The sequence below is a fragment of the Xenopus laevis genome, chromosome 7S (genome assembly GCF_017654675.1).
Source record: "Xenopus laevis strain J_2021 chromosome 7S, Xenopus_laevis_v10.1, whole genome shotgun sequence".
Taxonomy (NCBI): Eukaryota; Metazoa; Chordata; class Amphibia; order Anura; family Pipidae; genus Xenopus; species Xenopus laevis.
In genome coordinates, this window is record NC_054384.1 from 100,448,717 (window position 1) to 100,462,292 (window position 13,576).

Here is a 13,576-nt window from a genome sequence, read left to right on the forward strand (position 1 = left end):
CATCTGCTCTATCTATCCCTTGACTGTCTGTACATACCAGATCTTTAAAGGGATACTGTCATGGGAAAAAAAAAAATTTCAAAACACATCAGCAGAATTCTGCACTGAAATCCATTTCTCAATAGAGCAAACAGATGTTTTTGTATGTAATTTTGAAGTCTGACATGGGGCTAGACATATTGTCAGTTTCCCAGCTGCCCCCAGTCATGTGACTTGTGCTCTGATAAACTTCAGTCACTTTTTACTGCTGTACTGCAAGTTGGAGTGATATCACCCCTCCACCCCCCCGCCCCAACAAAAGAACAATGGGAAGTTAACCAGATAACAGCTCCCTAACACAAGATAACAGCTGCCTGGTAGATCTAAGAACAACACTCAATATTAAAATGCAGGTCCCACTGCATTCAGTTACATTGAGTAGGAGAAACAGCCTGCCAGAAAGCAGTTCCATCCTAAAGTGCTGGCTCTTTCTGAAAGCACATGACCAGGCAAAATGACCCGAAATGCACCTACACACCAATAGTACAACTAAAAAAATACAATTGTTGGTGCAGGATTGGAATTTTATATTGTAGAGGGAATTATTTGCAGTGTAAACCATGTAATTTAGAAATAAAAACGGCATCATAAAAATTATGACCGAAATCCCTTTAAAAATGCCTCCTGCATGTGTCAGACTTTCTGGAACTCTGTACCCCGTAAGATAGTCTGTCCCTTCTAATTGTCCCAGCTGCTCTGCATAGCAGTCCTTTCTTATGTTCCTTCCATTTTGATGGGCCTCTGGTCCTCACTAATCACGTTCTCTTATCTCAACAGGATAAAGAGCCCAGAGGCATCATCCCACTTGAGAATCTCTGTATTCGGGAAGTTGAGGATCCAAGAAAGCCGGTGAGCACTAGAGCTAAAGCCCGAGTGGTTTACATGCCCCCTTGTTGGCTGAATTGAGATATATTCCCTCACTAAAATCAGAAGTTTACTTAGGGTGTATACTGGGTCGACCCTCCTGACAAATCTTTGGATATTGGTCAGTTCATCAGTTGTTCAGGTTTGAAATATTCATCTGCCAATGCAAATGAATATTGTTGAAGCCAAGTTCAGCAGAGCAACCTGAGGCCCAGAGCTTGATCTTGGAATGCAGCTACAAGTTTCATCAGTCTATAACAAGGGAGACTTTTATACTTTTATTAAGGAAGCTTTTTCATAAGTTTGTTGATTTCATGGTTTCCTCCATATCTGTAAACCTGAGACACAGACAGCAATTCGGAAAATGGTTGGGCTTATTTATACCATGCTCAAAATGTCTTCTAGTGAGGAATGGGGGAGGAAGTCTAGTTTAAAAAAAAAAGACTGGAGAATTGATTAAATTAATTAATTAAACACAAGCCCTATAATTTCAGCTCGAGTGGATCAGAAACGTGATCATTGCTGACAATAATGCAGAACATTTTCATTTTGTATCTCACCCTAACCACCTTGCTCCTTCTTTAGCAATTGTGGGGTTAGGCGAAAGTATTTTATTGGATTTCCCAATAAATCACATTGGATAATGAGATCCTCCTTATCTGTAAACCTAAAAATTAGGGATCAGTGAGAAGGAAGAGGGCTCATTACCTACTGATTTTAGGAGTTTCAGGGTTAGTTGCACAGTTGCTGCATCCTGCAAGGCAAGTGTATATCAGCATGCAATTTTAAAATATTGGTTTATCTGATTATCCGTGCTCTTATAGAATTAGATACAACTAAGGGCAAGTAGCAGCATCTCTGATAAGGGTGGGGGATTTTAACACTTCACAATGTGGTTTTTGTTTAATGTGACATTTTGTCAGTGCCGTCCTGGAATTGACATGTTGCCTTTCTCTCTCTCTTGCAGAACTGCTTCGAGTTGTATATTCCGAACAATAGGGGGCAGCTGATTAAAGCCTGCAAGACTGAAGCTGATGGGAGGGTGGTGGAAGGAAACCATAACGTGTACCGAATTTCTGCACCCACGCCGGAAGAGAAGGAAGAATGGATTAAGTGTATAAAGTAAGGAATCACTTTGGATCATCGTTCAAAGTGCACTTGAACTTTAAATTACAAATGTATCCAACTGGTACTCACTCCTTTCGTTACTAGGTAAAGTGTAGGTGTAATCAAACCACATTATATGTTAATTAAATGTGTTTACTAGCTCATAGGCTTACAAAGATTTAATTCACTCTTTATTGGTTTCTCCTATTTTTATTGTCCCCCACAATTTTCTTCCCGACACAGATAAACAATTAAAATCTATGTTTGGGTTATACAACTGTTTTTCTGTGTCTGGAAGAAAATTGTGTTTAAATATTTGGACAGAGACACCTTTTTTCTAATTCTAGTTCTGTACATTACCACAATGAATTTGAACTGCAGACTTTCAGCTTTAACTCAGTGGGTCGAACAAAAAGATTGCATTAAAAAATGCCTTTTTTTTAACACAATCACTTCAGTTCAATTGCATCTGAGTTGTTTCATTTAAAATTCATTGTGGTAATGTACAGAACTAGAATTAGAAAAAAAAGTTGTCTCTGTCCAAATATTTATGGACCTAACTGTATGTACATACCGTATGTTTATGTCGGGATTAATTTGGCTTCTCTTTGTAGCTGGATATTTACTCCCCTGCATAATGAAATAGAGTTGTGGATGTGATAAATTACAGGCCCAGACAGGGATTATAAATAGACCCAGGCACTTCAAGTACCCAGAGGCCCAAACAGCCCCCCACCAGCCAAATAAATAGTGATTGTCCATAACATCCTATAGCAGCCCCTTCTGGCATTTTCTACATTCCTTTGTGATGATATTGGTTTAATGGTAAACTAGTGCAGCTTGTCCATCTCTTTACCCTGTGACTGGTTTGGTTGGCAAACCCAAGAAATGAACTTTAATAAAACTGGCACAGACCTCACCCACTGCTTTTATTGCACAGCAGCTGGAGGGGCACAATTAGCCCCCCGTCATGAGTTTATATGATACGCTTGTCCTTCTGGTATATGTAGCTGTGCTTTAAATGCACCCCTTTTTTTTTCATCTTCAGGGCAGCCGTTAGTGTGGACCCGTTCTACGAGATGCTGGCGGCCCGTAAGAAACGCATCTCTGTCAAGAAAAACCAGATGCAGCAGCAACAGCAAGAGCAGCCTTAAAGGAGCCTCCGTGTAACATTTCATTGATGCCACTACTTCCATGCACGCCCCAAGTAGAGAGGAGAAGTTGCACCAATCTACAGTATAGTAGCCGCTTGAGGGGGAAATAAAATGATGCCTCCTTCAAAACCAATTTTCTCTGAAGATCTTCTACTGTAGCTTGAAGTATTATTGGTTTGCCGCATTTCATTGGCGCCGTCTGCACAGGACGGAGGATCGAGTCCGCGAACAAGAGCCTCCATGGCAGGGTCACTATTCTTGGATTGCGTTTTTGTCTTATTCTGTACATTCTTTGTTGGTTTGAGCTGTGAACCCGTTCAATGGAAATGTGACTTAACCTCATTATAAATCCGTGACAATATCCAGTTTAAGATGTGGCTTTTTAACTTGGAAAATACACATGACCCTTGCCTTTTCTTTAACTCTTACCTTTTGCAAGTTTGGGATGTAGCTAGGCTTATATATGGTCTCCAAGCCTAGCCAGATACTATCAGATGAACCTCAACTCCGGGAATTCCATTCTGCGAATATATTACTGCTACTGTGGAAGTTATATAAGGCTTTGTATCCCAGATCCCTGACTGGAGACTGACATTTCTGCTGGAAATCATGAGACAGACGCTGATAAAGAGGCTGAACCACTATTAGAAAAGCACAGAAAGCCGAGGAGCAGAATCATTTTGGCCAGCCATTGGCCGCTTAGAGTATGTTCTTAGTACTGAGCGTATAAAAGGGTTTGAAGCACAATGTAACAGCTCTTGGTGACGGATTTAGTCACGTAAAGGTGTGAGTTACAGGAAACCACAAGGCAAGAAATTGACAGTTGAAATTTCTAAAACAAAACATGAACCCGATTGTATGTATCGTGTACATATGTCACATGCCTGAGCCATAACAAGACCACTCACTCCAACCACTGGACTAGTGTGATTGTAGCGGATCAATGCTGTTTTGTTCTTTGTATTTTATTTGAAGGGTGGGTTAATTCTGTGATTACACATTAACTGCCATGCACTGTTTTATATAATCGACTCCTGGCAGCAAATTGTGTTCAGTACGGGACTTATCCCAGGGATCCTTTTATACTCTCTCGTTTGGGGGGATAGACAAATCTTCTGTACCGCCATTTCTGCCTCCATCCGTGACCAGCGTTTGGCACAGACACAATTAGCCGTTTTATAAATTAAAATTATTCCCTTCTTAGTCATTTTTGTTACTGTGAATTGGGAGAGATTTGGCTGTATCTTTAGAAAAGCAATAAAAAAAGGTCACATAGTCGGACCATATTTTGTTTTATGCCAAAATTCAGATTTTCTACAGGGGTGGTTCACCTTTACGTTAACTTTGACTAAGTTATAGAATGGCCAGTTCTAAGCAATTTATCAGTTGGTCTTCATTATTTATAGTTTTTTAACTAATTGCCTTTTTCTTCTGAGACTTTCCAGCTTTCGAAATGGGGTCACTGTCCTCATCTTAAAAACAAATTTGCTGTAAAGCTACAAATGTGTTGTTATTGCTACTTTTTATTACTCATCTTTCCATTCAGGCCTCTCCTATTCATATTCCAGTCTCTTATTCAAACCAAGGGGTAATTTGGACACTAGCCACCAGACTGCTGAAATTACAAGCTGCTGAATAAAAAGCTAAATAACTCAAAAACCACATATAAAAAAAAAATAAAAACAATTGCAAATTGTCTCAATATCACTCTCTACATCATACTAAAAGTTAACTCAAAACAACCCCTTTAATGTTACACTGACTCTATTGCCCTGGCTTTACTTTGTCAGTATGACGACTCCCCTCTCCAAACAGGAGACACAATTTGCATATTTATTCGTTTCATTAATCCCACCCCCATTCTTTTGCCACTTCAGTCCCCTTCTTGAGCCTGTAGCTTCATAGGATCTTAATTAAAGGGCTTGTTTACCTTTTAATTAATGTTTAGAACTGTCCAGACCATTTGCAACATGCCATTTATTTACATTTTTTTTGTGTGGTCTGGGCAGCTCATGGAATTAGACTGACAGCCTGCCTGACTATCTGCCTGAAAACTGTCCAGATATCAGTCGGGAAGGAACCCAAAATGCTGTGGCATTAGGACGACTGCTCATGTACCTCATCTGACAAGTCTCTAACCCCCAATGGATGATCTAGTCCTTTGCCCTAGGGCCAAAGATTGGATCTGCCCAATTTATGGAGACCTCACCAGAGAGCTCTATCTGTGGATAGCCACCTTAAAGGAGAAGGAAAGGCTAAAATTAAGTAAGATTTATCAGAAAGGTCTATATAAATACACCAGTAAACCCTCAAAGTAATGCTGCTCTGAGTCCTCTGTCAAAAGAAACACCACATTTCTTCCCTTCTATTGTGTACACATGGGCTTCTGTATCAGACTTCATATATTCATCTTAAACCTCCTGGGCTAGGGCTTGAGCATGCTCAGTTTGCTCCTCCCTTTTCCCCTACCTCCTCCCCTTCCTGCTGTAATCTGAGCCCAGAGCTATGAGTGAGCAGGGAGAGACTCGGGCAGGAAGTGATTTCACACCAAGCTAATATGGCAGCTGCTATCCTAAACAAATAGAGAAAGTTTTAGAGCTATTTACTCAGGTATGGTAAAGCATTCTTCAGCATAAATATAGTGTTCTAGCTTGCACTTTGGAGGCTAATCTATTGGCAATAAACTGCCTCAGTAGCTTTCCTTCTTCTTTAGGTTTGTACATTCTAGTCAAAGAATGGACAATAACACTAGCCTCTAAAGGGGAAAGTCAGGAATCAAGCTGAGCATACATGGGAGCATCTGCTTGGCAGGGCAGCAAAATAAATATTTGGGCAACCCATATGTTGGCCTAAGAGCTGACCTCTAATTTTCTCCAGGTGTCGGATCGCACAGAGAACTGTGGCACGGTCAGGCCAATGCAGTTGTGTATTTTAACTTTTGACCCAGCACCCAGAGTCTGTTCCATATTATCCAAATCCATATCTTTCCCTTGTACGAAAGCACTGCCAAGAAGACATGTTTGTGCCTGACCAGTTGCAGGATATTTTATCTTCTTCATTGAGGGCAGTCGCTAGGTTTATATTTATTGAGAAGTTTATGCTGTTCAAACAACCATACTTTATCAACACAATTCTGTGACTTTGTACCATTTATATGATCTAGTGATAGACATTATTTGCATATTTGTGTTTATTTAATCTGTGTGTGTGTGTGCCAAGTTAAATGTTCTGTTTTAGCCCAATGCTTCATGCCTTCCAGCTGGGCTTGGTGTATAGGTCTTTTTATACCTAGAATTGGTTCGATATGCTGAAATGCACATTAAATATTCATTTGTATCCGGAAGAAGCTAATGAGCATTAGGGATGCACCAAATCCACTATTTGGGATTCAGCCGAATCCTCCGTAAAAGTTTTGGACGAACCGGATCTGAATCCTAATTTGGATATGCAAATTAGGGCTAGGAAAGGAAAAAAATATTTTGTAATGAAAAGTCCTTTGATTTCCCTTTCTCACCCGGATTTATATTAGGGATAGGGATGCACTGAATGCAGGATTTGGTTCGGGATTCGGCCAGGATTCGTCCTTTTTCAGCAGGATTCGGGCCGAACCCAATCCAAATCCTAATTTGCATATGCAAATTAGTTGCGGGGAGGATTCGGTTCGGTATTCGGCCGAATCTTTCAAGAAGGATTCGGGTGTTCGGCCGAATCCAAAATAGTGGATTCAGTGCATCCCTAATTAGGGATGCATCAAATCCTGCGAATTCTTCGCGAAAGATTCGTCAGAATACCTAACCGAATCCTAATTTGCTTATGCAAATAAGTGGTGGGAAGGGGAAAACATTTTTTAGTTCCTTGATTTGTGACAAAAAGTCACCCGATTTCCCTTCCCACATTGAATTTGCATATGCAAATTCGGATTTGGTTGGGCCGGGCAGAAGGATTCAGCCGAATCCGAATCCTGCTGAATCCGAATCCTGCTGAAAAAGGCAGAATCCCGAACCGAATCCTGGATCTGGTGCATCCCTAATTTACATATGCAAATTTGGATTCGGTGGAATCCCGAACGAGCTTATATCCCTTCCTGTATATCATGGTGGGAAGATGACACTCACCACCATTGGCACCTCTGCTACTGGAGAGCAATAACCTGTAGAGGAGCACCCATGCTAAACTAAACAGCCATGGGAATATTTGATGGAGGTCTCCGACCTGTTGGGCAATAAGACACTACAGTTTGTCAGAGGAGCTTAAACAATTCACCCAACGTTGATCCACCAATTTCCATCCGGTCGTATGAACTGTCCCGGGGGAAGAAAAGCACATCTCGTTCAATATGTTCTGTAAGGGGCATTAAGGCTTCAGCTTTGCAATGTCTCTGTAACGTTCAGCAGGTATATATTTTTGTAACTTTTTGTGCCAAAGGAAAACGGTTTCATCCTTTTCCCCCACTGCGCTGTGCCTGTCTTGACGCCAGATTTATGAGGGGAAGTATTGTGAAACTACGTCCGGACTGGATATGATTTGACTTGGAGTTTTTGTTTCTATTTGTTCCTTTTTAATATTGTATGCAAACCTTTGACTTAAATAATAAATTCTGACATCCTATTTATTTACTGGGGTTTTTTTTTTAAATTTCAGAGCAAACAAGGTAAGATCTGCTCGCTTGTTAAAGGGAATGTAAAGACAAAAAAATAAAATCCCATTTTTACTTTCTTTAATGAAAAAGAAACCTATCTCCAATATAATTTAATTAAAAAATGTGTACAGTTTTTATAAGAAACCTGACTGTATGCAGTGAAATTCTCCCTTCATTTACTGCTGTGGATAGGAATTGTCAGACGGTCCCTAACTGCTCTGCAGGGAAACAATCATACTTATGAACAGCAGGGGGAGCCACCGTCTTACTTCCCAGCCATGCAGAACTCAAGCAGCTTTGTTTATGACGATCCCTAAGCAGCCCAGACCACACTGAGCATGTGCACAGTCTTAGTCTTGCAAAGATGTTTAACAAAGTAACAAGATGGTGACCCCCTGTAGCCAACTTTGAAAGCATAAATTATTTGTTTGATTAGGTTTGTGGTGCAGTAAGTTCATGTTTATATTTAGTATACAAAATACAGCATTTCTAGCCTTATTCTATTTTAGACTTTACATGCCCTTTAAGCTCTTTGAGCAACCAGATTTGAGCCAAATCAGAATGATAAAATCATTGGGCTGTAATATAAGCTAATGCTACAGGGCTGATTATTAAATTCTGATAATTGCACTGGTTTCTGTGCTGCCATGTAGTAATTATCTGTATTAATTACTAACCAGCCTTATATTGTGACATTTCTATTCTATGTGTACTGTATATTGTGAGTGGCTCCCTAAGCTCAGTAAGTGACAGCAGCACAGAGCATGTGCAGTGAATCAGCAGAAAAGAAGATGGGAAGCTACTGGGGCATCTTTGGAGACACAGATCTTTACTGCTAAAGGGCTGTGGTTGCCTTGGGCTGGTACAGAAGCACAAAACATCATGTACAACATTTCTAGCTACTTCTTTAGTTTAACTTTCCTTGTCCTGTAAGACCTTTTATGCATTAAGGTATTAAAAGGGATTCTGTCGCAGGAAAACATGTTTTCAACAAAATACGTGTGACGTTTGGTCTCCCAAACCCAGAGTAAACCTCAAGGTCACTGCTTACCTGTGCCTTTAAATATTTGAATTTTGCGCCTTGCACAATGATGTCACCCGAGCCGCTAACTTCCAAGTCTGAGGAAGCGGCGCAGGTGACATCATTGCGTATGTCGCAAAATTTGTTTCCCCCACTCAGTATTCAGTATGTGCACAGGAGCGCAAGAAGACGGACACGGCAGACGGACACGGCAGGCGTCCCCATCGCACCCCCACTAGACCACCAGGGTGAGTTCTCACAATACGCCAGAAGAATCCTGAATTGAAATCTGTTTTCCAAAAGAACAGATTTTTTTGTTTTTTAAATCAGAGATGGGGTTTCCAGGTGCCCCCAGTGATGTGACTTGTGCTCTGATAAAATTCAGTCATGCTTTACTGCTGGACTGCAAGTTGGAGTGATGTCACGCTCCCTCTCTTCCCCCCCCCCAGCAGCCAATCAGCAGAACAATGGGAAGGTAACCATATAACAGCTCCCTGGTAGATATAAGAACAGCACTCAATAATAAAATTCCATGTCCCACTGCAACTCCTTCGGTTACATTGAGTAGGAGAAACAACAGCCTGCCAGAAAGCAGTTCCATAGTGCAGTACTGGCTCTTTCTGAAATCACATGACCAGGCAAAATGACCTGAGATGGCGCCTTCACACCAATATTACAACTATCAAAAATATATATTTATTGGTTCAAGAATAAAATTTTTAATGGTAAAATGATTTAAGTGCAATGTTCACGGGGTAATTTTGTAATAAAAACTAAATCATGACAAATGTAAAATGCCTTACCCTTTAAACAAAACAGAGATTGTTTATCCATATATTATAATATATTTAAGCTGAACAACTACATCAAAGTCATCCCTGGTCAGACCAGTCCTACACTCGCTTTCATTGGATTCCTTGGGCTAGGCGGGGCATCCCTGATGCAAGTTGGTAGTGATGGGCGAATTTATTCGGCTGGCGAACTTGCCCGTTTCACCGCCGGTGAATAAATTCGCGAATTTGCTGCGAAAATTCGTCAGCTTCGAAAACATTTTGTCGCCGACGCTGAATTTAGACGCCAGCGACAATAAATGGACGCCCATTGACTTTAATGGGCGCCGGCATCAACTTTAACACCGGTGCCTATTTTGACACCGGTGAATTGTCAGCGGCGTCAAGATTTCACTGGAAATTCACGAAATTTGTGGCGAATCGAAACGGGACAAATTTGCCCATCACTACAAGCTGGGTGTATTATAAGGGAGTGTAGATATGTACATATGTAGATATGTGTGTCGTATGTAAATATTTCTCTTCTGCTTATGAACTGTATTGAGGAATCGGACCAACGCATGTTTCGGAGAAATCCACAGTGTACAGTACATTTGCCTTGACCTTGTCCCTGTCACTCAATGACATCAGAACTAATGCGCTTGCTAATGAGCTGATCAGCCAAGGGATTTGTTTTCAACAATGGATGAAATCCCATAGGTGCTGATCTTGCAAAGAGCTGCTGTTACCACTCCAGCCCTCCACAAGAACCCTGTACAGGTATGGGACCCGTTATCCAGAAACCAATTATCAACAAAGCTCCGAATTAAAGGAAGGTCGCCTCCCATAGACTCCATTTTATTCAAATAATGCAAAAAATGATTTCCATTTTCTATGTAATAATAAAACAGTACCTTGTACTTGATCCCAACTAAGATATAATTAATCCTTATTGGAAGCAAAACCTGCCTATTGGGTTTATTTAATATTTACATGATTTTCTAGTAGACTTAATGTCAGAAGATCCAAATTACAGAAAGAACCCCGGTTCTGAGCATTCTGGATAACAGGTCCTATACCCCATGAGTGCTCACTCACAGGAAACTCTCTCCTCCGGTCATTTCCAGCACAGGAGAACTGCCTGGGGCACAATCAGACTTGTTTTCTCATCCCTTTCTAAAATGTATTTTTTATTCCAAAACTAAAGCCCATTGACATGCTACCCCTCTGCTCTGGAGATATACAGTATTGCTTTAGGGGAAAGGGTACTGTTAAACAACACAATTGAGTATGCCATAGATCACGGGTAACTTATCCTTTTTCCTATGCCAGGTTACCTATCAGCCTTGTTGCTAGGTTAATTACACCTTAGCAGCCACATAGCCAATGTCAAGTCCAAATCTTAGAGCTGACAGTTAAAAAAAACCTATATGATTAAAAAAAACACACAAAGATATTTGCAGGTGGACCGAAATGTTGCCAGTTTTCTTACCAACATAGTCCCATAATCACAAGTACCTGGTGAGTTTTAAGGGTCATTAACCACAGAGCAGGTATGGGACCTGTTATCCTGAATGCTTGGGACCTGTTATCCGGAATGCTTGGGACCTGTGGTTTTCCAGATGAGGGATGTTTCTGTCAATTAAAGTGACACTTGAATTAAAAGGGCACAGTAGGCCAGTTTGGGCGAGGTGACTTGCTGCCCTAGATCTCTGAGAATGTTACTTTATACTTATACAGTATTTAACACTTAAGCCACTTCTCAGGAGTGGTGCACTTTGTACATGTACATGTAATGCAGCAATGCATTATAGTGAAGTGCTTTTAGTAATGTCAGGTAAAATTATATACAAGATTCATACTATCCGATCCCTGCTGGATTTTACTTCTAGAGTCATGAGGCAAGACTGGCAATCTCTCCTAGAAATGGCACCCTGCTTCTTGTATCCTATTGGCTCAATCCAGGCCCATTTTTGGAGAACAACAGAGTAACCCAAAGATCTGTTAACAGGGTGGTGGGAAGTAAAGGCTACAGTGAGCACTGCTGGCATTATCCATTCTTGTATGGAGAGAAGACTTCACCAAGGTGAAGAAAGGACTTGCAATCTAGGGTACAAAACCTTTACTAATGCAGCTAGACACCAGTGCAATGTCAACTGAAGGAAACATTACAAATGTCAAATTGTTCCAAATGCACTTCATTGGCAGAGACACAAACAAATCCTCAACTCCATTGAAATGTTTGACAGTTTACAAACAATTTATAGACGTGGGGGTTCCCAATTTGAGGATCATAGACAAGCAGGGAAAGATCCATATGCATCTGAGCTAAGGTGTTATAGTGACCTACCAAGTATGGTTTCCTCCATGGAGTAACTGTGCTCTTATTTCTACATGGAAGGAAACCCAGATGGACATTGAGAGAACTTACAAACTCCAGTTATTGCCCAGGCTGGAAGAGAACTCAGGACCCCAGCTCTTCAATTCAAGGATTTGGGGACTTTACAGTGAATGTTTTTCAGCAGAGAAGCAAGAGACAGAGATTAGAGCATTAAAGGACAAGGAAAGTTAAACTAAAGAAGTAGCTAGAAATGTTGTACATTATGTTTTGTGCTTCTGTACCAGCCCAAGGCAACCACAACCCTTTAGCAGTAAAGATCTGTGTCTCCAAAGATGCCCCAGTAGCTCCCCATCTTCTTTTCTGCTGATTCACTGCACATGCTCTGTGCTGCTGTCACTTACTGAGCTTAGGGACCCACTCACAATATACAGTACACATAGAATAGAAATGTACCGGTCTCTGGCCACCAATGTTTTTTTTGTAACTTGTAGGGGGCCCAGAAAAATATTGTTGGTGGCCCTTAATACAGATATGGGACCTGTTATCCAGAATTCATCGGGACCTGAGGTTTTCCGGATAAAGGATCTTTCCATAATTTGGATCTTCATACTTTAAGTCTACTAGAAAATCATGGAAACATTAAATAACCCCAATAGGCTGGATTTGCTTCCAATAATGAATTATATCTTAGTTTGGATCAAGTACAAGGCACTGTTTTATTATTACAGAGAAAAAGGAAAACATTTTGAAAAATTTTGATTATTTGTATAAAATGGAGTCTATGGGAGATGGCCTTTCGATAATTCCGAGCTTTCTGGATAATGGGTTTCTGAATAAGGGATCCCATACCTTTACATAATTAATATAGATATTGGTCTATATCAGGGATCCCCAATCTTCTGAACCCGTGAGCAACATCGAGAAGTTAAAGGAGTTGGGGAGCAACACTAGCATGAAAAATGTTCTTGGGGTGCCAAATAAGTGCTGTGATTGGCCATTTGGTAGCCCCTATGTGGTTCATCAATATACATGGTTTTTATGCAACCAAAACTTGCCTCCAAGCCTGGAATTCAAAAATTAGCTCCTGCTTTGAGATCACTGGGAGCAACATCCAAGGAGTTGGAGAGCAACATGTTGCTCATGAGCTACTGGTTGGGGATCACTGGTCTATATAGTTTATATGAGTGTATAGAGGGGTTGTGTAAGTGTGTATATGTATGGGTGCTGTGTTTCATTTGGAGGGGTTGAATTTGATGGTCTTTTTTCAACCCACCTTAACAATGTAACTATGTAACTATAAAAGGGATTAGAATGCATTCAGCATGTTATTTATTGGCTTATATGATGCATGCGGCATTTGTGGTCAGATATTTCAAGGGAGTGGGACATACCAGTTATGCTTGGATGATGTCTGGTTGTAAGCCTGCCATTATCTACATCACACTATCCATGCAGTTGGCTATTTAGGCAAAACTAGGGGACCTTTCAGGTACACTGACCCCAGTGGACTCTAGATTCTTAATTCCAGCATGTCTAGACCTTCATCCCCTAGCATGGATATCCCCAACTTTTTTTTTACTTGTGAGCTACATTGAAATATGAAAAAAAGTTGGAGAACAACATAAGATGCAAAAAGTTCCC

General features: G+C 40.7%; 1 protein-coding gene across 2 annotated transcripts in view; it reads left to right on the forward strand.

The window, feature by feature from the left end:
• The window catches only part of cyth1.S (cytohesin 1 S homeolog), a 36,096-nt gene extending 28,324 nt beyond the window's left edge, over positions 1 to 7,772 (forward strand). For both annotated transcript variants that reach the window (XM_041570602.1, NM_001097054.1), the window contains 3 exon segments: positions 817 to 888; positions 1,871 to 2,025; positions 3,059 to 7,772. In XM_041570602.1, coding sequence (XP_041426536.1) covers positions 817 to 888; positions 1,871 to 2,025; positions 3,059 to 3,164 — 333 coding nt within the window. In that variant the 3' untranslated portion in view covers positions 3,165 to 7,772.
• Positions 7,773 to 13,576: the final 5,804 nt, after the last annotated feature.